Source organism: Cetorhinus maximus, chromosome 2 (genome assembly GCF_964194155.1).
Source record: "Cetorhinus maximus chromosome 2, sCetMax3.hap1.1, whole genome shotgun sequence".
Lineage (NCBI taxonomy): Eukaryota > Metazoa > Chordata > Chondrichthyes > Lamniformes > Cetorhinidae > Cetorhinus > Cetorhinus maximus.
This window is the reverse complement of record NC_135880.1, coordinates 119807374-119834483: the sequence shown is the minus strand read 5'-3', so window position 1 is coordinate 119834483 and position 27110 is coordinate 119807374. Positions and strand designations below refer to the sequence as shown.

At 40.8% G+C, this 27110-nt stretch overlaps 1 protein-coding gene across 1 annotated transcript; it reads left to right on the top strand.

Annotated features, from left to right (window-relative positions):
- On the top strand, positions 1-26479 carry isoc1 (isochorismatase domain containing 1). The gene is made up of 5 exons (XM_078568967.1): positions 1-374; positions 5519-5638; positions 14265-14468; positions 20728-20844; positions 25936-26479. The coding sequence occupies exons 1-5, from the start codon at positions 126-128 to the stop codon at positions 26080-26082; spliced, it is 837 nt and encodes a 278-aa protein (XP_078425093.1). The 5' UTR covers positions 1-125; the 3' UTR covers positions 26083-26479.
- Positions 26480-27110: the final 631 nt, after the last annotated feature.

The following is a 27110-nucleotide window of genomic DNA, read 5'->3' as shown; positions in this document are numbered from 1 at the left end:
GGGCGGTGCCTCCTCCCCTCCCGCCTGAGCCTGATACGAATGTGAGTGAGCGGAGGGAAAGGATGCGGACGATGCTCCGCTACCGGGGTTAAAGTTGAGGGGGCGGATATTTACGGTCCAGCAACATGGCGGAAGCTCAGGTGCCGGTCTTGTTCTGCTTCTCGACGTTTTCCAGAGCTTCCACCGTGCCGGCCTGCTCGGGCCATGAGGTACTGATCCAGAAATTCCTGGCTCTTTACGGCGGTTTGATCGGCGTCCACCGTAAGTTCGTGATCCAGCTGCACTCGGCCGAGTGGGGCGAATACATCGACCTGCCCAAGGGGTTTGTCGTCAAAGAGAAATGTAAACTGCGGCTGGTGTCGCTGCAAGTGCCGGTGAGTTCCGGCCCCGGATCAGCCCTATGTGTCAGTGAAACGTGTTTACAGTGTTCCAGTAAGGTCTATAATATACTTGCATGTGTGCAAATAAGAATTGATATTACTTGCATTAACAGGTTCATTGGATGTTGCAGTCTGAGTGTTTAAGACACGGCAAAAAAATATGTGGCTGTGTCCAAAGTCGCACACTTGATTGATATACCTGTGAGAAACAGGCGTTGGGTAGCAACTGATGCAGTTAAAATATTTAAGAATTTTTTTGTGTGTGATAAATACATGGAGATTATGTCAATGCGCCTTTGTTATCTTACAAATATAGCAACTTAGCACAGTGAGACCTAACCTTTTCATTTATATATTAAAAATCTGCAGGGATGTACTAGCTGTACAGTCGATGTTACTTATTTAAAAAAAAACAGTCAGTAATTATCTGCAGAGCTGATTCTAATTGATCAAATTAAACACTATTGTATTCGGTTATATACACGTTCCTACTTACACTGGCCCTTATTTGGCTAGTCCCAAACTTGATATTTAATGCTACCTCTGCACAAAAGAACACATGCCAGAATTTGGTGCTATGATTCTGTGCAAACGCAGATTGGTCAAATGAACGAAAAATGTCTTCATTTATTTACCGTACAAAAGGTTTGCTGGCATTCCATTTTTGATTACTGTGCCACTGATTCATAATTTGTCAAAAATGTTAGTTTTATGAATGCAGTTAAATAAGTAAGTTTTCCTTAATTTTGCTAATATTGTAGCCCTATTGTCAACAGTACACCAATTAAATATAGTACGTTTTATTTCAGACAGCATCCATCCTGCTGAGGTGTCTGCCTGTAGTGTGGGCAGACTGCAGCTGCCTGCCCCACAACCCTCCTCAGTTTCACTTGTTATCCATAGTGCTGTGAAAGATCACTGTCTCCCACTCCAGCCACAAAGTTAACAGATGGATTACAAATGCTCAGGAGTGTTGACTATAATGTATGCTTCTATTTAAAAATTTATATACAGCATTCTGCTTTATTTAGATGTAATAACCAAACTGTTTTCTAATTTAACTTCAATATAGAAATTAGAGGCCATGATTGTCCGTTTTCAGCTTTTAGATGTTTATTGATTTACATGTTTAGAAATGCTTTTGTTCCTTTTGTTGGTCTGGCCTTTGTACCTACTCTTAAGACTTGTAAAATGTTTAAGTATATATCAAGGTGACAACCTCAGTACACCTTGATCAGTAGTATGAAGTGCCTTATTTAAAACCCGGCTTGTATAGAAACTCAGGAAAAGGAAATAATTTAGTTTATTGGTTATATGGGTAATGATTGTGCTGATGGGAAGATGCATTGCAGGTTGTAAGAGCACTTTTACAGTTGTGTCGTTAGCATGTTGTAGAATTCAAAATGGTTTTAACCTACTGGTAAATGTTTACTGTTAGTCAATAGAAAATTTCAATAATTTAGCTGAGTATTATGGGGTAGATTGAAATGGTTTCTACTGCCAATGTTATAAGGTGCAGTTGGATTAGAATTCATTACAACACCAAACTTAAACCAACATATTAATATTTGACATAATGTATATAAAATCAATATTTAGATCTTACTAACGTACTATAATATATGAAGCAATTTTAATTTTTATATATAATGCGCAATTAAATCATTTGTATTATAATAATTTCAGTGATCTGGATGTATACATTTTTCACATTTGTAGTTTTGTGGTGAAAATAAGTTTATATGTTTCAATTAGAACATAGTAAGTCATCTATGTCAGTATGTTAAATGACGACATGACCGAGGATAAAATTGCTATCGCATACAGCAGAAGGTTCTGGAAAGTGTCACAGCTGCATTGGAGACAGTGAAGAGGAAACCTGCTGCAGGTGTTCAACCAGTATGTCAGGCATGAATGAAGAAATGGATGAAGAAACGAGAAAGGCACTGGACAAAGAAGTGATTTCAAAAATATAGTTCAGTCAAATAGCTGTATAAAATTTCATTGGTGAAAAAGCATCTTTCTTGCATTTCAAAACCAAATACCTGGTATCTTGTAAAATAAATAAAAAATTAACAAATAAATGTACACACGACAAAGGAATTAATTATGTTTATTTAACATTTTCAATATTTTTGTTCTAAAACTGTTTTCTATTAACTTATTAGCAATTAAGTAGCTCCAGAGCTTTAGGAAGACCCATCACTCAAAGGATCATTGGCAGATGATGAACATTACACAACAGTGACCCAATTACTGGCTTCAAAACCCTTGCAAACTGACTTTTGGATAGATCAAAGGAACACCACAGTAACATTTTGAAGCTGCAAGGTGGAGTATTGCTGGCCTGTGACCAGTGTGACCACAAGACTGGTAATGGAACCAACATTAATGCAGCAAGGCCTGGGCTGATATGTGGCAAGTAATATTCAACCACACAAGTGCCAGACAGTGACCATTTCCAACAAGAGAGAATCTAACCATCTCTACTTGACATTCAAAGGCATTACCACCACCATAATCCTCTTTTATCAACAACCTGCGGTTAACATTAAACCAGAAACTGAGCTGGACCAGCCAAATGAATACCTGAGCTACAAGAGCATGTCAGAGGCTGGGGATTTTGTGGCAAGTAACTCACCTTCTGACTCCCCAAAACATCTCCATTTACAAGGCACAAGTTAGGAGTGTGGTGGAATACTCTCCACTTGCCTGGATGAGTGCAACTTCAATAACACTCAGGAAGCTGGGCACCATTCAGGGCAAAGTACCCTGCTTGATTGGCACCCCATTCACCAACTGAAACATTCGCTGCCTCCACCACTGGTGCACAGTGGCAGCAGTGTGTACCATCTACAAGATACACTGCAGCAACTGGCCAACGCTCCTTCGACAGCACATTCCAAACCTGTGACCCCTGCCTCCTAGCAGTACAAGGGCAGCAGATGCATGGAAACACCACCACCTGCAAGTTCCCCTGCATGTCACACACCATCCTGACTTGGAACTATATCACCTGTCCTTTACTGCTACTGGGTCAAAAACCTGGAACTCCGTCCATAACACCACTGTTGGTGTACCTACATCAGATGGACTGCAGTAGTTTAAGAAAGTGGCTCACCACTGCCTTCTCAAGGACAATTAGGGATGGGCAACAAGTGCTGGCCTCGTCAATGATGTTCACATCCCATGAAAGAATATTAAAGTAATTCTCCACTGTGTCCAGGCAAATTGAATGGTGTACAGAGCATAGTTGTGCCACTGTTCTGCGAGATATCAAGTAGCACAGCGCCACAACAGTGACTTGATGTATCTCCCCAGTGTCGTCATCCTTGTGCTGTGGCGATGATGCAGTGACTGACCAGCAGATCCACTGTTCTTGATGTTCTCCTTTGTCTTTTTTTTTGGTACACTCCAACTTGCACAACACAATTCAGTCTAGTTTCCATGGAAAATCCTGCCACAGATGTCAAGATCTTCCTTGGTTTAAGAATGCAACATGAGACCTGCAAAATGTCTTTGGAGATAGCGATGAGCTCCCCCTCTTGACAGGTTTCAATTTCATTATCATAATCAACATCCGTATGACTCCAGAGAATAAGATGTTGAATAGTCATCTATGGAAACTTGAAATAATGACTGTATTAATTAACTTTGGACTCTACAAAGACTGCAGTGTTTACAGTACACTGCTTCCCAGAAGAAAGATAACCTATACATAATCACTTGATCTGCTTGAAGTAAATTAATTATGACACTATATAACGAGGATTTTGTTTATAACTAAACGTGTTGTAAGCTATTATGATTCTCATGTAAATTTTAAAAAAATGATATGTAGCAGTCATCAGATCCTGGGATTATGCTGATTTTCTCATCCAGAAAATTAAACTTCTTGGCAATAATTTTTCTTGGCCATAAGAATTTTTTCTTTTGATTGGAGAGCGATGATGTAATTAGCTTTCTACAATGATAACGATTTAAAATGTTTATGTTGCCCTAAACCACATGATTTCAATAATTATTGTGGCTCCTCATTCTTAGTAACTTGATCTTTTTCTCCAAATATAGTTGTCTAGGTCTTCCTAGATCCAGCTTTTGAACACATAGCTTTTTGCTTCCAACGAACAAATCTTATTTTATAACAAAATGTTTCACCAGTGTAAGCTATTCAGTCTTATTGAATGTGCCTTTCCTTTAGTCACCATTTTCGCACCTCTCCACCACCACCTCTCTCCCCCTGCGAGCTTTATAGGCCTCACTTCTGTTTGTACAATAATACACATGAATAATTAGAACTAATTTCCCAATGGATAGCATAACTTATACCCAGTGTTAAGTGAAGTCGCAATGGATCAGAATATTTAACTTTCGTGATATTTAATGTGTATAATTATGTGTCTTAGTGCTTTCAAACCCAGTGATCCAAATGTAAGGTCAGTTTTTTTGTGTACTTTTCCCAAATAGTATTCATGTGAAATTCACCTTTGCAATTTTACAAAATCAAAATAGTAAGTATAAAAAGGAAGTATTTAATTTTAATACAAAAGGCAGGCAGAGGTAGCCTTTGCTTCATCATTGTGATTATCATTTATGTTTTTAATAATCTGAGAAATAGATCAGAGAAAATGTTGCAAAATATTTCAGATATCCTCTCTGCATTGAACTAAATCTCTCAAAGCAAGTTTGTTAGCTTTTCTTGAAAATAAGAAGAAAGACTTGACATAATACCAGATTTGAAATCAGGGAAAGCTCATTTAAGAAACCCATCAATGATGTATTGACGCTAAAGCTTTTGGTAACTAACAATTGTTATTACTATTTGATTGCATATCTGCGAAGTGTAAAGCTGTAAGTGCTGATCCAGAAAATTGTCTGCTGATCCTTTGAATTCCAAGCTTCTGATCATTAGTAGTTAAACCTTTAAAAACTTTGGGCAGAAGCTATCTACCGCATTATCCTGATGTTCAATGTCCTGAACTGACAGTGTGAGAAATTCTGTACATTGTTGACTGATAATGATTATTATAACTGGCATTTCCATCACCTGCCCTATTGTATGTCAAGTGTTTGTTATTGTGAACACAGAAATGGAATGGCCAATTTTGACATGATACTTTTTGTATTTGTTTTACCAGATGACTTCACTTGGAAACCTTGTAGCTTCAAGCACTGTGTTTTTCTGCTGTGATATGCAGGAAAGGTTCAGGCCTGCAATCAAGTACTTTGGAGATATCATAAGTGTAGGGCAAAGGCTGGTGAGTTTTCTCAATTTTGATTGTTCATTCTGAAATTTAATCAAGCACTGGTGCCTTGCAACAAAGTAAGACACATCATTTACCCTTTGTCATGGTGATCGTGAATAAAATTCTGAACAATGTAATGTCCCTTCCACTTAAAAATTTAAATGTTGTTCCATTGGTTTAAATGTTATGCAATTTTTATTTTCTTAAAATTGGCCATTGGGAGCAGATTTTCATTCTTGGTTTTTTGGTCACTGATCTCATTGTTTGAGAGATCTTGTGAGTAAATTGGCTGGTGCATATCCTAACCTAGAATAATGACTAGAGTTCAAAATGTACTTTGTTAGCTGTGAAGAGCTTTGAGAACATGGGAACAAGAGAGTGCCATTTAGCCCTCCATATACCTGTTCCACCATTCAATGGGATAATGGCTGATCTGCAATTTAATTCCATATGGGCCTTTGCCCCATACCCCTTAGATTTTTTGTTAGCCAAAGGCACTATCAATCTTAGATTTCAAAGTTCATTGAATGTTTACAGCACAAAAGGTGGCCATTTGGCCTGTTGTTTCAGTGCTGGCTCTCTGCAAGTGAAGCTCAGCTAGACCCACTCCCCCATAGCCCTGCAATTTTTTATTTCTTCAGCTAATTATCCAATTCCCTTTTTGAAAACCATGATTGAATTTTTCTACACCACACCCTCTGGCATTGTAATCCAGATCCTAACAACTTGCTGCGTGTAAATATTTTTCTTCATGTTGCATTTGCTTCTTTTGCCAATCCATTTAAATCGGTGTCCTATGGTTCTCAAACAATTTCATCCTATCTACTGTGCCTTGACCCCTCATGATTTTGAACACCTCTACCAAATCTCTACTCAACCTTCCCTGTAAGGCAAACAGCCCCAGCCTCTCCAATCTATTCTGGTAACTGAGGTCCCTCATCTCTGGAACCATTCTTGTAATTCTTGAAATTTCATGGCATCAAGTCAAACATGGGCAAGGAAACTTCCTGCTAATTAACACCTACTGCCCCCTGCTTCAGCTGATGAATCAGTATTCCTCCATGTTGAACACCAATTGGAAGAAGAACTAAGGGTGGCAAGGGCACAGAATGTTCTCTGGGTGGGGGATTTCAATGTCCATCGCCAAGAGTGGCTCAGTAACACAACTGCTGAGAGCTAGCCAAACCCTAAAGGACATAGCTCATAGACTTTTACAGCACAGAAGGAGGCCATTCGACCCATCGTGTCCGTGCCGGTCAACAAAGATCTGACTACACTAATCCTATTTTCCAGCACTTGGCCAATAGCCCTGGAGGCTATGGCAATGCAAGTGAATATCTAAATAGCTGCTAGACTGGGCCTGTGGCAGGTGATGAGAGAACCAACAAGAGGGAAAAACCTACTTGACTTAGTCCTCGTCAACCTACTTGTTGCAGATTTACCTGTCCTTCACAGTATTGGCAGCAATGACCACCATGCAGTCCTTGTGGTGACGAAGTCCTGTCTAGCAGATACCCTCCATAGTGTAATATGGTACTACCACCATGCTAAGTGGGATAGATTTTGAACAGATCTAGCAACTCAAAACTGGGCATCCATGAGGCACTGTGGGCCATCATGAGCAGTGGAATTGTATCAACCACAACATGCAACCTCGTGGCCTGGCATATCCCCAACTCTGCCATCACCACCAAGCCGGGGGATCAAAACTGGTTCAGTGAAGAGTGCAGGAGGGTATGCCAGGCATACCTAAAAATGAGGTGTCGACCCGATAAAGTTATAACATAGGATTACTTGCATGTCAAACAGCAAAAGCAGCATGTGCTAGTTAGAACGAACCGATCCCACAATCAAAGGATCAGATCTAAGCTCCAGTCCTGCCACATCCAGTCATGTGGTGATGGGCAATTAACTGGAGGAGTAGGGTCCAAAAATATCAGCATCCTCAATGAGGGGGAGCCCAGAACATCAGTGCAAAAGACAAGCCTGAAGCATTTGCAACCATCTTCAACCAGAAGTGCCGAGTGGATGATCCATCTCGGCCTCTTCCTGAAATCTCCAGCATCACAGATGCCAGTCTTCAGTCAATTTGATTCATTCCAAGTGATATCAAGAATGGCTGAATTCATTGGGCACTGCAAAGACTAAAGGCCCTGACATCATTCTGGCAATAGAACTGAAGACTTGAGCTCCAGAACTAGCCGTACCCCTAACTAAGCTGCTCCAGTAAAGATACAACACTGGCATCTACCTGACAATATGGAAAATTGCCCAGGTATGTCCTGGCCACAAAAAGCAGGACAAATCCAACCTGGCCATTTATAGCCCCATCAGTGTACTATTGACCATCAGCAAGGTCATCGACAGTGCTATCAAGCAGCCCTTACTCAGCAATAACCTGCTCACTGATGTTTAGTTTGAGTTTTGCTAGTGTCACTCAGCTCCTGACCTCATTACAGCCTTGGTTCAAACATGGACAAGAGCTGAACTCAAGGTGAGGGTGACTGCCCTTGAAATCAAGGTGGCATTTGTCTGAGTGTGGTATCAAGGAGCCCTGGCAAAACAAATCAGTGGCAATTGGGGAAACCTCTCCACTGCTTGGAATCATACCTAGCACAAAGGAATATGGTTGTGGTTGTTGGAAATCAGCCACCTCAGTTCCAGGACATCACCGAGGGAATCCCTAAGGTTAGTATCCTAGGCTCAATCATCTTCAGCTACTTTATTAATTGGTTCAACACCATTCATAACTCTTCAGATACTGAAGCAGTCCATGTCCATATGCAGCAAGACCTGGACAATATTCAGGCTTGGGCTGATAAGTGGCAAGTAACATGCATGCCAGACAAGTGCCAAGCAATGACCATCTCCAAGACAGAAAGTAACCATCTCCTCCTGACATTTAATGAGATTATCAATGTTGAATCCCCTACTATCACCATCCTGGGGTTAGCATTGATCAGAAACTGAACTGGACCAGCCATATAAATACTGTGGCTACAAGAGCAGGTCAGAGGCTAGAAATCCTGTGATGAGTAACTCAGCTCCTGACTCCCCAAAGACCGTCTACCATCTACAAGGCACAAGTCAGGAGTGTGATGGAATACTTGCCACTTGCTTGCAGCTCCAACAACACTCAAGAAGCTTGACACCACCCAGGACAAAGAAGCCACCTTGGTTGAAACCCATGCACCACCTTAAACACTGACTCCCTCCACCACCAATACATAGTGACAGTAGCATGTGCAATCTACAAAATACACTGCTGGAATTCACCAAGGCTCCTTCAACAGCACTTTCCAAACCCGTGACCTCTACCACCTAGAGGGGACAAGGACAGCAGATGCATGGGAACCCATGTGAACATTAAGCAAATTTCCCTCCAAGCCACACACCCCATCCTGACTTGGAAATATATCACTGTTCCTTCAATGTCACTGAATCAAAAACCTGGAACTCCCTTCTTGACAGCACTGTGGATTTACCTACACCAGGTGGGCTACTGCGGTTTTAGAAGGCAGTTCACCACCATCTTCTCAAGGGCATTTAGGAAGGGCAATAAATGCTGGCCTAGCCAGCAACACCTACATCCTGTGAAAGAATACATTTAAAAGATCTTTCCTGCACCCTCTGAAGTGCAGTGCCCAGAATTGGACACACTACTCCAATTGAGGCTGAAACATACTTCATATAATTTAATCATAACTCCCTTGCTTTTGTACTCTTATGCCTCCATTTCTAAAGCCCAGAATCCTATATGGCTTATTAACTGCTTTCTCAACCTGCCCTGCCACCTTCAATTTGTGTACATTTGCCTCTCCTTGTTCTTCCTACCAAAATGTAGCATTTCACATGTCTCTGCATTAAATTTAATCTGCCATGTGCCTGGCCATTCTACTGCCTGCCTGTGTTCTTTTGAAATCTATCTCTATCCCTCCTCGCGTTTCACAATAATTCCAAGTTTTATATCATCTGAAAATTTTGTCTTGATCACTAATATAGATCAAGAAATACAGTGGTCTTAATACTGACCCCTAGGAATCTCATTATATATGTTCTTCAATTCTGGAAAAACAACCATTCACCACCATGTTTCCTGTCACTCAACTAAATTTGTATCCATGCTACCACTGTCCTTTTTATTTCAAGGGCTTCAACTTTGCTGTTATGTGCCACTTTATCAAATGCCTTTTGGAAATTGATGTATAACCATATCAACTGCATTACTCTCATCAACCTGCTCTGTTACCTCAAATGTTAATTGCTGTTTGCGAAAAAGAGCTCCAAACTTCTACCATCCTTTATGTCTCGACTTGTTTCCTCCTTTCACACCTGAAAGGTTTGGCTCTAAGCTTTAGACTATACGCCTTGTCGTAAACTCTCCAACAACCGGAAATAGTTTCTCTCTAGCTGCACTGTTATTCCGAATTGTTCCCCTTATTATCTTAAACTTCAATCAAATTACCCTTAACCTTCTAAATTCCTTTAAATACAACCCTAATTTGTGTAATCTGTCCTCGTAATTTATCCCTTGGGGTCCAGATATTGTTCTGTTAAATCTATACTGCAATCCCTCCAGGAACAATATATCCTTGATAAGGTGTGGCACCCAGAACTACTCTCAGTACTGCAGCTGTGGCCTAACAAGGGCTTTGTATAGCTGAAGTATAACTTCTATCTCCTTCTATTCTACTCCTCTAGATATAAAGGCCAGCATTTCATTAACCTTTATTGATTTATTTCCTGTATCTGTCCATGACATTTTAATGATCTATGAACCTAGACTCAAGTCTTGAGGTTGTAAAGGTGCTATATATATGCAGGTTCCTTTTTTCTGTTACTCAGACATGTAATGAATACTTTCTGGATCTTTTGAGCATTGTATTTACGTTTCACCAGAATTATAACTTGTGCATTTGTGTTTTCTTTTGGCCTTGGTTTTGTAGAGGATTTTCAAGTAGTGTGTTATCATAGTATCCTGACAAGCACTCATTTTTGGACAGCTTTTAGCCATACAATCATTTCTTTTGTATGAATATATCAGAAATATAGGGGAGAATTTTCTCCCTGTTGGGTGGGTCGGTTGGGAGCAGGGGCGGGCTGGCGTGGAGCCAATTCCCACCCGCGATCGGCTGTGTGCCCCCATTTTACGTGGGCGGGCCTTAATTGGCCCGCTCAGTGTGTCGAGCACCCGGTAGCACTCAGCGCTATCTGTGCGGGCCGGGGGGAAGAGGGAGAGCTGGGGCTTGCGCTCTTTCGCGCATGCGCGCGGAAGAGCGCAGAAATCTCCCTGAGGCACGGAACTGCCTCAGGGAGATTAATTTCAGGTTTAAAGTAAAGAAACTTAAAAATCATTTACACATGTCCCCTCATATGACAGTGTCACATGAGCTGGGACATGTTTATGAAATGTTTAAAAAAAATTTGTTTGTTCAATTAATTCATGAAATTCATCCTGTGGATGAGGTTTCATGCAAAACGTGAAGGCGCTTTTGGGCTCTTTGCCTGCCCGCCAACCTTAAGGTCGGACGGGCAGCCCTGTCAATTTGTTCAATTGGCTTATTAATGTCCTTAACAGGCCTTTGACAGATTGGCGGCACGCAGCCGACTCTGGTGTGCGCCCGCCGAACAAAAGATTGGAATGACACAGTGACATTGGGATGCACGTCCGACATCATCACGCGTCATTTTATGCGCTGGTGTGTGGGGCTGAACAGAAAATTCTCCCCATAATCTTGTGATGCAATTTCCTTGGAGAATTTATATTAATATATTAGCAGGCGTTGCCAACTCTAAGTCTTCAGTGACAGCAGGAATGGAAAAAAACCTCTTTTTTGTTAAACTGGATATCAGTTCAGGGATTATAGCTGATAGCTGGTGCAATTCTGCTGCACTAATCTAGTTTTTCTGAATAGTTGGGTTTAACCAGCAGGATCAAAGGATGGTAATCAGTTACTGTTGCGTTACTGTTGCATCTCTGCTGGTTTGGCATAATGCCCAAATTTTCAATGAAATTTTTGTGTCTCAAGAATTTTGTACATCTTTGGGAATAATGCCCCAATTATGTAATTGTTTCATGTATGCAATTTTCACTGTTACACCAGCATAGTGCTGATTCACCCAACTGCTCATACAGCATGGAATTCCAGAGATGCTGGAAAATGGATTTTACTAGCCCAGTATAAAAATTGCAGAACACTATCTCTATAGACTTGGAAGACTTCCCATGTCTAGAGATGCATGAGGCAGACAAAGCACATGCTTACCTCCTGTTTTCTGTAGCTCAATGGGTTGCACCCTGTAGCTCGCTTTTCCTGGAACAGGTTGCTTGCCTGAAGTCAGGTGTTTTGTTTGAGGGGTGCCACACTGCATCAAACATGGTTGATCAGAAACCTCTCCCACTCTTACTGCCTACTATAGGCATATTGGAAGGATTTGTGGGTTGACAATCAACCTGTTTGGCTAGGTTATGAACCCACCTTCTTGACCATCAAGTCCTAGATTGGGACTCAAACCTGGAGTGTCTGGCTCAGAGGCAGGGTGCAACCCATTGTGCCACAAGACCTCCCTATTTCTCTACCTTTTCCCTATTTCCACTTGGGTGTTCAGGGGCTGTTGTGTTAATTATTGTTGTACTGCCATTTCTATACCATTATGCACAATGCACTTCACATAGTAATTACCTATTCATTTTGATATAATACTTGGTAGCTTGGAAATATGCCCACTGCATTCACAGTTCTGTCTACACCATCCCTATGCCTTCCACAAATACACTTTTACCTACAATGTGTAAATCTCACACTCAACTCCCACATCTCCCAATCTTGGCACCTATTCAAATATACAGCTACAGCAATAAACTTTTTAACAATTCTGCTTGTGTTGTGTGAGAGTGTCTGCTGTTTGCTGCTGCATTTCTTCCCCTTGGTGACATTTGCCATTGTAAACCTGATCCTCTGCTTTATCGAGGTGCTACCTTAATGACGGGGGTATTGGTCATGTTTGGCTTGAGTTTGAGATGATTCTTTCTTCCCACTATCCCTCAGCCCAGCCAGCTATAATGTCTCATCTTGTACAAGCTGCAAGACCTTCTACAACTGCCATGGCCTGGTCCAGTGCATTTTCTGGTATATGTCAAAGCATAGGAGAGTGCTCGCACAAGGGCTTGGATGCATCCCATCTTGAGAGACAGTATCATCATTCCTGTCCTTGCTTCCAAGTCCTGCCTTTCCATGGTCAGAGCAGCATGACAACGGACCCAATAGCTTAATGAAATCACTGAATACCTGCATCATAGCTCTGTTTTGTCACTTCCCAATGAGAAGTTTGTTCCGATTGGCACCCTTGTTTCTCAGTACTTGTAGAAAAGTTTCTGTGAACCACCAAAGAATCTTGCTGAGTTCAGAACGGGAAAACCAGCATTCTTGCAGCAGCACCTCACAAAAACTCATGCACTGGATATTTCCTTGGGAATTTGCCCTTTTAACCTTGGCAGAGGTTTGTTAGAAACCCATTTCTGTGCCTGTGTTCCGGTGGTGGAGTGGGAAATGTACAGAGCAAATTCCCAGTGGTGGTAACAGTGCCAGAATACCAATTATTCCTGTAGGTAGTGATACAAATCTTTTCACTGTTAAAGACTGTGTGCTCCATAGTGGCATTATTTCCATGATGGATGCTTTGTAATATTGTACTGTATCACATTTGAGTTGCTAGATTTTTTTTTTGAAATTTCATTTGCATACTATTTATTCAAAGCATAAGAATTCTTAAACCCTCATTGCACAATAGACTATTTAGTGGTCACAATATCTTCGGTGAAAACCAAATAATCCAAGAATATGACATGAAGACCCAAAGGATATACATAAATCTTTGACGATGACCGGGCAAGTTGATAAGGCTGTTAGAAAGCATACTGGGTTATGGGCTTTAAAATTAGAGGCATAGAGTACAAAAGCAAGAACGTTATGCTAAGCCTTTATAAATCATTGCTTAATTCTTAGCAGGAGCATTCCAGAAGGTTTTCTTAGCAATAGTTGTAAAATTAGTACACACTTAAAAACATAATTACTTCTCAAACAACGTGTAACTTTTTCAAGGGTTTTTTCCGGTGATACTAATACTGTTAGATAAGTGCTCGTCAGTTCAGTGAATTCTGGTTGATTGCAGTCTCGGGTTACTTCAATAGTGCATTCTGTGGAGAGGCAGAGAATCACTGACAGCAATTTCTGAATTGTTCTGTTGGTTTCAGAGGGATGATGACAGTGAATGCTGCCAGTTTTACTGACATTACTACCCCAAAATCCAGGTTAGAACTCAAGTGATCTATAATTGTAACTGAAAAATTACATTTCTCATGGTGCAGACTTAGGATATTAATAGATCTTTAACATCTATGCTTGATTGCTCTGTCATACCTCCTGCTTCACATATAAAAATCTTCATTCAAGTTTCTATGTTTTTCATGATGCCAAGAGTGCTCCTTCATATTTTTAGGGTTTGTTTGGATGTCTTGAATAATGTATGATGTAGAGCATTATTACTAAATGGTATTGAAAGAAATATTATTGTTTCATCTACTTGTGTATATATATTTTTTAATACTTTTTTAATATTATTTTGAACACAATTCCAGCTTCAGGGTGCCCACATTTTGGGAATTCCTGTTATTGTCACTGAACAATACCCAAAAGGACTTGGGAGTACTGTAGCAGAAATTGATGTGACAACAGCCAAGGTGGTCGTACTGAAAACTAAATTTTCAATGGTTGTACCAGAGGTGGAAGATGCCCTTAATGAAATGCCAGGAGTTCAAAGTGTTGTGTTATTTGGAGTTGAGGTATGTAGTTATTTGGTTTTATGTATGTTTATTTTATCCTTTATTTACCATATATTTTCTTTGTGCCAAGATACATGATTAGCATATTTCCTTTTCTGCTTCCTCTTCGTTGAAATAAGCATCTTAACCCCTGCTATTTTTAGTTTGTTCTGGATGAGATTAAAACCACGTAGTATATTGAATCACAAAACAGCCTGTGGTTCAGAGTTTGTGTGCGTTTGTGTATTAACCCTTTTTTTATTTAAAACCACTTCTTACCTCTCTGTTCCTTCATGACATATATCATTTTCTTATCAAGAGCAACAAACGACCTGTTTCCAGGACTCTGGTCGATGTTATGAGTTAAAGTCTTTTGGTGGCATTTGAGCCAAGGATTAATCCATCTGTTTCCCTCAATATGCATACTGAGATTTATTTCTTTCCTTCTTTCCTCTCCCTTACCAAGAGGCAAGAAAACAAATTGTAGCACTGTCCCAGCTGAGATCAGCTTACCAAAGAAGGATTGAAAATTAAATCCAGGATTCCCCTGCACTTAGTGCTACCCTTGGCCACACAGCTATCGAGAAACTGAATATATTGCAGTCTGAAACACCTAAAGGATATGCATCGGGTGGCCTTTATTTGCTGATACCCTTATTAGCAAAATGATCATTGTATGGTCAGTAAACTGGATAAGTCAACTTTCCTGACATTGGCTATATTTCCTGTGTTTGTTCCTTGTTTTATTCACCCATTCCTGGTATTATGCTTAATTCTGTTAAACTGAAATCACATCACAGGACATCTTCTGTTTGTTGGGTTTCCTAGTTTATTGCCGTCCCGGGATCCTTTTCCATTAAGGAAGATATGTCCTGGTCCTGGGAGCTGCTACATTAGCAGTCGACAAAGAGAGAAATGTATCTGCTCTAGGGCTGGGGTGCCTGGCTTATCCTGCCTAAATTGAAGGGGACTAATGTCCTGTCCCTCCGGCTGCTAATGTTTGAAATGTTGGGGATGGGTAGGGGGCTGTTAGTAACTCATCAGTACCTGATGTACTGGTGGAATAGAGTAGCCAATGTCGGTTGGAAGCAATCTGGACCTTTACCAACTTGATTTTTTGACCATGTAACATCAGTCGTGTGGCAACAGATAATGACATGAGTTCTACAAATGTTATTGGATTTAACTTGGCAAAGGATCCAACCTTTATAATTTTCTCTCAAAGCTGTGCAACCAAGCAGCATTTAGGAATGTGCCACGCAGTGCACAAGCAACACTCCCTTTTAAGATGCACACATGTATCACCACGCGTTGATTTTAAAGGGACCGCACAGTGCAATAAGCTGGCCATGTACAGCAAACAAAAGTTAGAGGGAACATTGGTCTCTTATGTCTGGGGATCTTTATTTGTGGTTGTGCGCTAGTAGCTGTTGGATGGGAAGTGCCAAGATCCAAGAGGCTTCCTAAAAGCAGATGAGGATGGAGAAAAGGAAAAACTGTTCAGTCCATCACTCCCTTCTGCCCCCCACCACCCCATCCTCCAAGCCCCTAGTCCTCAGTCTCCATCTCTGCCCTGTGTCCCTCTTCCCTAAACACCACATCCTCCTGCCCCTTTCCCCATTGCCTCCAGCAGCACTCATTCTCCAGTCTCTATCTTCTTCAGCTTCCTTCTGCCCACACCCCTGGTGATTTCAGACCACTCTCCTGAGATTTTAGTACCTGCATTCCTGACACCCCCAGCCACTAGCTTCTACAGTGGCAAAGAAAGCCCTCTATCCTCCTGATGGAGCTGCTCAATTATTCAATTCTAGGTTAGAGCTGTTTCTCTGCCACTGTGCATCCTCGATAAAGAGATCTCCATCACACAAAAACTCTTCTCCTCTCCCACAGCTGCCTCACACTTGACAGCGTATTCAGAATCTTAAGTTGTAAACAAACTTGGTGTACTGAAAGTTGTTTGTAGTTCATAATTTGAGGGTATCCATGGTTTCGTTAGGCAGTTTGTTGTATCTATGATCATGCAAGTTATTTGTGACCCTCAGTTAAGTATCCCTTTTTTGGAGCGTGTCTGTAGAACCATGTAAAAATCTTTTCAAACCCATACTATGCAACCACGTTGAACAAGGTTTTACTTTTCTCTCATCTCTCTTAAATCAAATACGGTTGTGAGTTTTATTACAAATCTAAATACAGAGGGAAGAACATTATTCACAGTCCATTTGTAGACCAGAAATGTAACAGGCAAAGCCTTGTAGCAGACATGACTTCACTGCACAATCCACTAATGTTTATTTTGTTATTTGTATTTCTTTTGTTTTCTTAGTGAATAAAACATTGTGTTTTTGTGCTACTTATTACCTGTCTTCCAGAGTATTTCAGTACCAGACATGTAAGACCAAAATTCAGGGTGTTTATGTAATAAGTAATTCTGTACTGGGGAGGAAATTTATTTAGCTTCTGATCACTATTCAGTGAACTCTTATAGAAGTAAGCATGTATGACATTTGTGTAAAAACAGCATTAAATGCAGCTGCAGTGCTTCCACAGCAGAACAGCTTATCACGCTTGTGTATGCCCAGTTGAGCAAGGTACTGAAGCGCAACCACCACCAATGGTATCTTGCATTAACTGTCTTTAAAATAGGGGAGGAGAAAGATGAAAACAAAGATTTTGAACTTCTGAAAGAAAATGTTGTTTAGAGAGATCCAGTGAAAGCTGAAACCACTGAATTTAAAGTATTCTGACATCGTTCAGTTATGTTTAATATAATATGCAACGTGTGGAGTTAGAAGTATTGGCACGGCCTCTTTTACGAGAGCTTTGAATGGCACCCATGTGACCCTTGCTTATTGCATTACAGAGTTGCACCTCATTGATAGACACCTTTGGGGCCTTTTTAACAATAACTCAAAGGCAAAATTTGCATTTATAATGTAGAATTCCTGGATTTTATTAGCATTTTGAGGATTAGATTCCATGATTTTTATCCATTTTTCTGTGAAAACTAGTTTTGAGTAGTATCGGTTCATTTTGTTGTATAACTTAGTGTCAGTTATATATCACTGCAGATGAAGAGAAAACTAGGCCCAGCTCGTGACCTTTTCTATTTCCTGTCTCGCCTCACCTCATATCCTTTCCAAGTTGCAACTTCCTTCCAGCAGCATTGTGGATATACCTACACGCATGGACTGCAGTAGTTCAAGAAGGCAGCTCATCACCACAACCTCAAGAACAATTAGGGATGGGCAATAAATGCTGGTCTAGCCAGCGATGCCCACATCCCGTGAACGAATAAATTTAAAAAAGCTCAGCTTGTCCGTAAAATTCATCTCCTGCCCCCTTGACATATATTTTAGCTGACCGCTCAACTTCATTGCTGCCCCCAAAGCTAGCTAACATTGTAAATGGTTCCCTATCATCAGTACATTCCTTTTGCTTTCAAATAGCCACCATCACTCCCTGCTTTTCATAAAGAAATTCTCAACCCTTCTGTTTTGGAAATTACTGCCACTATTTAAACTTCCCACTCCTCTCCAAAGTTCACGTTGAGATAAACAAATCCTTGTTCCTCTCTTTTGCAGTTCAATTTTCCCACGTCACAGCAGTCCTAGTCAAAGTTACAAATTACATTATCTGTGACTATATCCATCTTCCTTGACACCTATACGACCTTTGGTATAGTTTACCATCCTAACCTCCTCCAACAACTTCTCTCCATCATCTAGCTCAGTACCCTTGTCGTTAAAGGCAAAAAATTAAATCCAGCAGTTGCTGTTGCTTGGTTCCATTCTATCTATCTTTCCAATCGTATCCAGAGCATCTCCATCAATGATGTCACTTTCTGCCCCTGCACCATTACTTCTGGAATTCTCAACAGATCTGTCCTTGGCTTTCTCCTTCACTTACATGCAGCCCCATGATGACACTGTCAGCGAACATGGGGTCAACTTGCATGTGTACACCAATTACACCCAGCTCTGTCTTCACCCAGATATAAAAAACAAGAGATAAAAACGGTATCCTCTACATTGGAGAGACCAAACGCAAACTGGGCGACCGCTTTGCAGAACACCTGTGGTCTGTCCGCAAGAAAGACCCAAACCTCCCTGTCGCTTGCCATTTTAACACTCCACCCTGCTCTCTTGCCCACATGTCTGTCCTTGGCTTGCTGCATTGTTCCAGTGAAGCCCAACGCAAACTGGAGGAACAGCACTTCATCTTCCGACTAGGCACTTTACAGCCTTCCGGGCTGAATATTGAATTCAACAACTTTAGATCTTAAACTCCCTCCCCCCATCCCCACCCCGTTTCTTCCCTCTCCCTTTTGTTTTTTTCAATAATTTATATAGATTTTTCTTTTCCCACCTATTTCCATTATTTTTAAATCTGCAACTAATACCTTGTCAGTCTTTCCACCCCAACCCCACTAGAGCTGTACCTTGAGTGTCCTGCCATCCATTCTTAATTAGCACTTTTCTTAGATAATATCACCACCTTCAACACCTCTTTGATCCTTTTGTCTGTGACATCTTTTGATTATCTGCTCCTATCACTGTTTGCTTGTCCCTACAACCACCCCACCCTCAACTTTTCTCCCCCTGCCCCCCACCTTAAACCAGCTTATATTTCACCCCTCTCCTAACTGTACTCAGTTCTGTTGAAGGGTCATGTGGACTCGAAACGTCGACTCTTTTCTTCTCCGCCGATGCTGCCAGACCTGCTGAGTTTTTCCAGGTAATTCTGTTTTTGTTCTGTCTTCACCCAGTCTGTCAAGTGTTCCACTGCCTCAGTGTTGTCAGATGACTTGTGATATCCAACACTGAACATTGGGAAGACTAAAGGTTTTGTTTTGAGGCCTTGCTACAAATTCCAAACACTCGCCATGAATTGTACCCCTTGCTGGTTAAACTCCCTGGCCTTGGGTTGAACTAGGCTGTTTACCGTCTTAGCGTCCTGTGGACTTTGAGTTGAGCCTTCGAATCAATGCATCTCACCAGCACACGGATTTCCCACCTGCCACCCCCAACCCTCCTGCCCTCCCATAATGTCTGCCTCGGTAATATCATCTATCTCCATCCTGTCTCAGCTCATCTATCACTGAAACCTTCTTCCATGCTTCTGACTCGATAATTTCAGTGCTTTCCTGGCCAGCCTCCCATCTTCCACTCGCCATTACCTTCATCTCATCCAAACTGTCTTTATGTCCTATCCTGCACCCATCATCCCTAACCTTGCTGATTTATATTGGCTTCTGGAATTCCAAAATCTCAAATTTAACATTCTGATTCTCTTGTTTAAATCCTGTCATTGGTTCTCCATCCCTATATTAATAAACACCTCCAGCTCTCCAATCCACTGACCCCTCCATTCTGTTGATTCAGATCTTTTGTGTACCCCCTCCCACCCCCCATTGCCAGTCGTAGCAGCTGTGCCTTCAGCTATCAAGGCCCCGCCCTCTGGAGTTGCTTTCGTAAACAGTTCCCTTTCAGTCCCCTTTTAAGGCACGCTTTAGAACTCCCTTTTCACCTCTTAATAACACTTTGTCCTGGTATCTGTTTTTTTCTGATAACGCTTCTTTGAGTTGCTTTAAGATGTTTTTCTTGTCAAGGGCTTATATATATATATATATGGTTTTATATAAATGCAAGTTGCTACTGTTATATTTGGCAGAAGTTGCAAGAATCTTCACTGTGAATCTGGAAGCAAAGCTTTGAGTTTCCAAAAGGGAACCTTGCCCCTCCACAGGTTGCAATTATCAGAGCCCATCAACACTAAGGAATTCAGCGGTACTGCCAGAAATTCAGTGGTAGAGGACTTTGCTACTTTCGTGAAGGGTATCATCATTATTAGGATAAACCTACTGTGTCTCTTAGTGTGCTCTGAGCCATCAGAAGTCTTGCTATCGTTTGAACCTGCAGGAGGAAATCTGGGAAATGCCTTTGCAGCCACTCAGTTAGATCTGAACAGCGTTTTCACTGAGATTTGTCCTGCATTGATTTCAATTAATGGCTACAGTACATAAAGATGAAGACTCTACTCATTTGTTTGTTTGAAGTTTGTTTTCATAATCGCAAAGAACCAGATTGAAAGTATTAAATGCATATAAATTGACAGTCCTTCATCCTATGCCAAATTTATTTTATTGGCTTTGAACACAAAAAGAAATTATTACCTGGTGATTGACTCTTCCTACCTCATCACCATCCAACCTGCAATTTCCCTACAAAGCTTTAGATTGATGCTTAAAAATTGTCTCTAATTTCTATTTTTTCCCTGATAGACTCACGTCTGCATACAACAGACTGCCCTGGATCTGATTGGAAGAGGCTTTGAAGTCCATATTGTAGCTGATGCAACCTCTTCAAGAAGTATGATGGATAGAATGTTTGCTTTGGAGGTAAGTTTTTAAAAAAAATTTAAAACATATAGTTTAGAGAGGTAAAAGCAAAATACTGCAGATGCTGGAAATCTGAAACAAAAACAGAAAATGCTGAAAAAACTCAGCAGGTCTGGCAGCATCTGTAGAATGAGAAACAGAGTGACGTTTCGAGTCCATATGACCCTTCTTCAGAGTTTAGAGAGATCCTTATTATCAGAGCCACTTTTAGACTTTAACAGTGGTTGCTGCCAGCTGCAGGATGATGCATTCCCTTACCCCACCTTGCTAGAGCCTCCATGTCACTGAGCACCTGCAGATCATAGGGCATGAATGAAATGACAACAATTCCATCTTGAAATCTAGTCCTTATCTTATGCCTCACTTGGGCAGATTCACCAAAAATTCTGCCTAATGATGTAGCATGTGTACAGCCCAATCCTGAGAGGCAGCAGATGCAGTTTTTCTTACAGGACTATGCTGGAGATGGTTTATGAAAATGGCTGGCTGTTAATTGCTCTCTGTAGATTCTGAGTGCCAACCCTCGGTAGCTCACTCATGCATTTACTACATCCCTCCTTACTTGCTACTCTTTGTTGGGAGTTTCAAGGTGGATCACCTAATGTGTCCAACAACCTTTTGTGCTCAGATAGTGTTCTACTCTTGAAAGCTAGACCACTGAGATCTAGGGCTAAAAATTCAGTAAGGCCCATTAGCGAGCAGAGGGATCATGTACCCTGTGCCTGGTTGAGGTGAAGCATGAAACTTCATGCTCTGCGCTGTGTTGGGGTGTGTAGCCCAGCACTGAATATGCTACTGAATGGCTGTGTGCTCAACAGATGGTCCAGATACATGCATGGCTACCATGAGTCAAAACTAGCCTGCACTTCATTAAGGGCAGGTGCAAGGGGAGCTGTATACGGAAACTGTCCCCAGAAATGTATCAGAGAAGGAATAAGACCAGAGAGAGGACTTCTACATCCTCTCTATTCCGGCAATTGAGGCCTTAGTCCAGGAGGTGGAAAGGAGGAGAAAGGTGATATTTCTGCAAGGGGCTTGGAGGCCCCCAAGGCACACACTGTGAAAGGAATGGGAGAAGGACCTCACGGAGGTCAGTTCAAGAATGGCAGACCATGCTGCAAGTGGCTGGAAGTGGATCAGCCTCTATTTTCATAATTCCAGTCTTGGGTAGCACTGACACCAACAATGGGTTTTTCTGACCTTGTTACACGGAAAGGGTTGCAACTTTAACCTTTTTGGCAATGGGCTTCCTGCTTTTCCTTCGCATGCTTCTACCTCTATCCACCATGCTCTTTGGCTGACTATTCATGCTGCCCTCTGTTCAATACTTAAACCTTCTAGGATGGATGAGTTTGAGCTGATGAGTGCATAAGTGTTTCTGGTGTGCTGTTACTACTTCACAAGAGATTTGCTTCCTGGCAAGTGCCAGGTAAGGTCAGTTTTAGAAGCCTGTAAAGATCCTGCAAAGACTTAAAAAGGTCAGTGCTAAAACAAGGAACTGAAAATGACTTATTTGACAAGAATAGAGACATAATATGGCACAGCTACTCCTGGAAAGCTTCTGATAGCGTGTTAGATTACAGAGTTCAATAGTGAGCTTTGGGATGCAAACTCTACTGGGATTCACCTACCTGGTTCTCATCTCCAATCTGGTTTTGGCTGTAGTAATGGCCTACTTCTCAAAAGCAATGAGGGCCTTGATCAAAGCTTCCCACCTCTCATTTCCAAAATCTCTCTGGGTTTTACAATGCTCTCTCTTCAAAGTGAAACAGGGATGATGCTTATTGCAGAATGTACGCTGTCCGTTAAATGTTACCAGAGGCCTGCCATTTCCAGCGTGCGTCACCTGGATTGCCCTGGAACAACACCTTGACTGGAACATCCACCTTTGCATTGTGGTGCATCTGTAGCCACTTTGGATCAATGTGAAAATTACACATGCTTGACCTCTGACTCATCATGACATTTCTGCTGTTTAAAGCTGATCTCTCTGCAATTACATTGCATTTTCAATTTACAGTTAACATTACTCCATATAAATGTACTTATAATATATTTAATAATGAGGTCTGGGTTGTCTTGTAAGACTGAATTGTCATTACATGCACAAGAATTTATGGATCTGGATTTTCTTTAGTTATTCCACCCCAAATCAGGGGAGACCTACTGCCAGATTCTGTCCCCTCTTTTTTTCTCTTCCCCCGGTGACAGCAAAAAAAGCCACTGGCCTTCAGTCATCTATCCACTGCCTGTAAATGACCATGGGGAGGCAGAATCCAGCAAGTTGTCTAGCTTGCCTTGTTGCCACCTCTGATACGATCAACACCTGGTGATCGCCAGGAGTGAGGTAGTGGTAGTCTTTGGCTAGTGGTGGCAAACCCCCTTTTTTGTTTCAAGGGAGAGGGCCTTATAGAGGTTTTCCCTCCATACTTGCCTCTTTCCAGTCCAGGCCTTCCATTAAATAAAATCATTCATTTGTAACACTTCTACCCCATCACCACATTTACTACTTCAGCAAAGGGTTCCATCCTGATGGTGAAGATCTCGCTAAGTGCTCACTCTGTATATTGTGAATGACCCACAAGAGGAAACTCGACTAAGGTCACAACAAAGTTCAGGCAGTAGGTGAAAGCACAAAGATCCTTATTTGCATCCAGAAAATTTCAGCTCATAATTTATCCTGCCCTTTAATCTTCTTGTCCATGTTCAAGAATAGTATAAAATGTGTTCAGCATTGAAGTATTTTTCTCAATTCATGTTCCTAGTCAGTAGTCTCATCCACAGCTGTTTGTGTCAGAAATTCAGACAGTAGTTATCTGGCCATTAGTTTTGAATGGTTGGGGCACTGTGTCCAGTGGACTGTGCCAGGTTGAATAAGTCAGAAAATTTACCTTCATATCTCAGTATTGAATTTACTGGAGGGAATCAGAAATGGGTAAAAATGGGAGGTGCCTTTCCTTTTGCTGTAACTGTATCACACTGGTTTCCAAGTTAGATGGTCACTGGTTTGAATCCCAATGTGATCTGACTTTGAGACATTTCTCATATTATCCACTTTGTTTTCCATACCATTTCTTGCTGGGGCGTTTAAAACTGTAGATGTATTGATAAAGTCAAATATAAACTTTCCTTTAGAAATAAGAGTGGCTGGATTATACCTGCTTCACGAATGTCCACTTACTGTTAGTCACTCACAGGATCGTATTGAAAGTGTGGAAACCTCTTTTGGCAAAATATATTAACAAACACAGTTAATGCTGAAATTGGTACTTAAAGAAGGAACTGAATTAAAATGTGTCCTGTTACTAATGCTAAAGTGAAAAGCTGCGTGCCAGAGTTGACAGCATTTGTTTGTATTAATATTTATAGTGTCAATGAGGTAGCAAGCTGGATATTTTAGCTATCCATATGATTAGTTGATTAAAAAATACTGCTCTTACTGCTGTAGCTACTCTCATCCTTGTCTTAAACCCCTGCTAATGTAATTTTAAAGATTTCAGAGAATTTACAGCACAGAAACAGGCCCTTTGGCCAACAAATCTATTTTGATGTTTCTATGCCATACACATCTCTTCTCATTCCATGTACCTCATCTCAGCCTTTCAGCACATCTTACTATTCCCTTTTTTTCTTATGTACTCATGCAGCTTACTTTTGAATGCATCTAAATTGTTTTCCTCAACTACTCCATGTGCTACTGAGTTCACAGTTTAACCCCTATCCGAGTAAAGAAATGGCTCCTTATTTCCCCAGTAGTATTAGTAGTAACTATCTTATATTTATGGCCTCTAATTTTGGATTCTTTAACAAGTGGTAACACTCCCTCCACTTCTATCCTATTGGACTCACTCATCAATTTAAAGGTCTCTGTCAGGTCAACTCGTAAGTTTTTTTTCTAAAGAAGAGCCCCGGCTTGTTCAATCTTTCCCAATAATTCTAATCTCTCACTTCTGATACTATCCTTGCAGACCTTTTTATATTTCCTTCATTGTACTATAAAACAAGTGTAGATGCAGAGATCAGAACTGTGTGCAGTACTGTCAAGTGTGGCCTGACCAGGGTCTTGGGCAACATGTTTGGCATACTTCATTGCTTTTGAATTCTATACTGCTAGAAGTAAATCCCAGTGCTTTGTTAGCATTTATAATGGTTTTGCTGACCTGTGATGCTACTTCTAATGATTTGTTCTCGAGATGCTTTTGCTCCTCTACTCCAGTCAATTTCTTATTTTCAAAAGTATAGGTGATATTTCTATTTTTCCTCCCAAAGTGAACAGCCTTACATTTATCTATGTTAAAATTAATTTGTCACTTAACTGCTCAATCTGAAAGTCTCTAATGTTGTCTTGAGATAGAAAATCTTTCAAAGAGAGATGCAAGCTATTTCATATGACAATGTGTGAATTAACAAGTGAACAGAGTCAATGAAAACTGATTTACTAACAATATCTTCTGGTACTTTAATTTTTTCATGCTTGATGTATAAACAGAATAATCAGTGGTAAATCTACAGTCATCAGAAACCAAGGTAGGCCTCACCTACTCACAGTTTCTTGGTTTGTGTCCTCTCTTCTTTTCAACATTAGGCGTATAGACATTAGGTAACTGTAAGTTGTTATTGACAAACAGATGGAAATTTGATCACTGAAAGTTTGAAAATTGATGCCTGATTGGGTAAGTGTCATATATGGTACACTGAGTCACCCAGGGCTGGAAAATTCCAAATCCAGTCCGTGACCTGTGCTGGGCATCTGATTTCAGCATGGGCAGCGGTTTGGCTGCTAAAGTTGGTCTCAGAATTTCTTGTTGAGGAAGGAGGGACAAAACAGTCCTGATTCATGCTTCAGCACTATCAGTGACTGAGGGTGGACAGGATCAGGTGTGACTTTGAGTCTCTCAAGATTGCATAGTCTCATGCGTGATGTTCTGGAGGGTGACTGGGACCTGTTGAAACCATACCCCAGCAAGAGTTACCATGTTCGGAAAAGGAGAGGAGAAAATTGGTGGGGAGAGGAATCAAAAGAAAAATTAATTTTTTTTTGTGCTATTGTCACCACTGAACTGTATTTGAATCTTTTATTTCTTTTCATAGCGCCTAGCCCGTACTGGGATTATAATTACTACCAGTGAAGCTGTGCTTCTGCAATTAATTGCTGATAAGGATCATCCTCATTTCAAAGAAGTTCAAAACCTCATTAAGGCAAGTGCGCCAGAATCTGGGCTCCTTTCCAAGGTCTAAATAAATAAAGAGAACCAAAAGTGTCCAATTATATCGTCTGGCAAAGGAGTCATCTGAAAGTACTGGAGACGCATTAAGTTCTGGCATCACACAAGAACATCAGGCATAAGTGCTTAAAATTGTTCGGTATCAGTATGGTCTTTTTGTAGTCACATTTTGCTGTCTGTCTGTAGTGGTTGCAGGTCTTAAATACTACAGATGCTATGTGTAATGGAGCAGTATTTCTGGAAGCATTAACAGGTGCCTATTTATTTAAGTAAAAAATAATTGTATTACAACCCCTGGAATAGATGCTCATGGTTTTGATTTCCTATGTACTTTGTAAATGCAACTACATGTTGTTCTATGGAATCACTTTTATAAATCATTGCAATCAATGAAACTGCTTTAAAATATACAGTGTGTATTGTGCACCTTATATAAAAATTATTTTTTTTTGGTGTGATTGGAGGAAGCTGAACTAAGCAGGAACTATGTCTAAAGCCCAAGACCCTAGTATAAATTGCAGTTGAATCCAGTTATGTAAAGTAAATTGGGGCTGGACAAAATGAATTAAGATTATAATTATGGGGAGCAGATCCAATTCCAAACTTCTGTTCTCCAATACTAACCATATTCTTTTTTGTTCCCAGTCTTCTGTTCCCTTCCACCTCTCCTCACATTAAGGAACTTATGGACTTAATTCTAACCAGAATTAAGACTACGCCCCTTCAAAATAACCTGAGTATGTCCTTTGCTTCATCCCAACCTTCCATCTAACTTACATTGTTACAAAAGATACAAAAGGACGAGTCAAAGAAGTGTCAAGAAACAATGGAAGTGCCTCAAAATGTTGCAGTTCAACCATTTCAACATCCAGCTGCTATCGATTTGTGCTATGTAATACTTATAAATTGCTTCTTTAATCTTAACCACCCCTACCACTAACTCTCGCTTCCAATTGGCATCATCAACCCTTCCTTCAGTCATTTAATTAGCCAGTGTGCCATCTGCATCTGCTCTCAGTTTGCACTATCTAGGCATCCCTA

Coding starts and splice junctions, on each gene's coding strand:
- isoc1 (XM_078568967.1), top strand. CDS start 126: ATGGCGGAAGCTCAGGTGCCGGTCTTGTTCTGCTTCTCGACGTTTTCC. Junction 5,639..14,264: donor TAAGTGTAGGGCAAAGGCTG/GTGAGTTTTCTC, acceptor ACACAATTCCAG/CTTCAGGGTGCCCACATTTT. Junction 14,469..20,727: donor TTGTGTTATTTGGAGTTGAG/GTATGTAGTTAT, acceptor TTTCCCTGATAG/ACTCACGTCTGCATACAACA.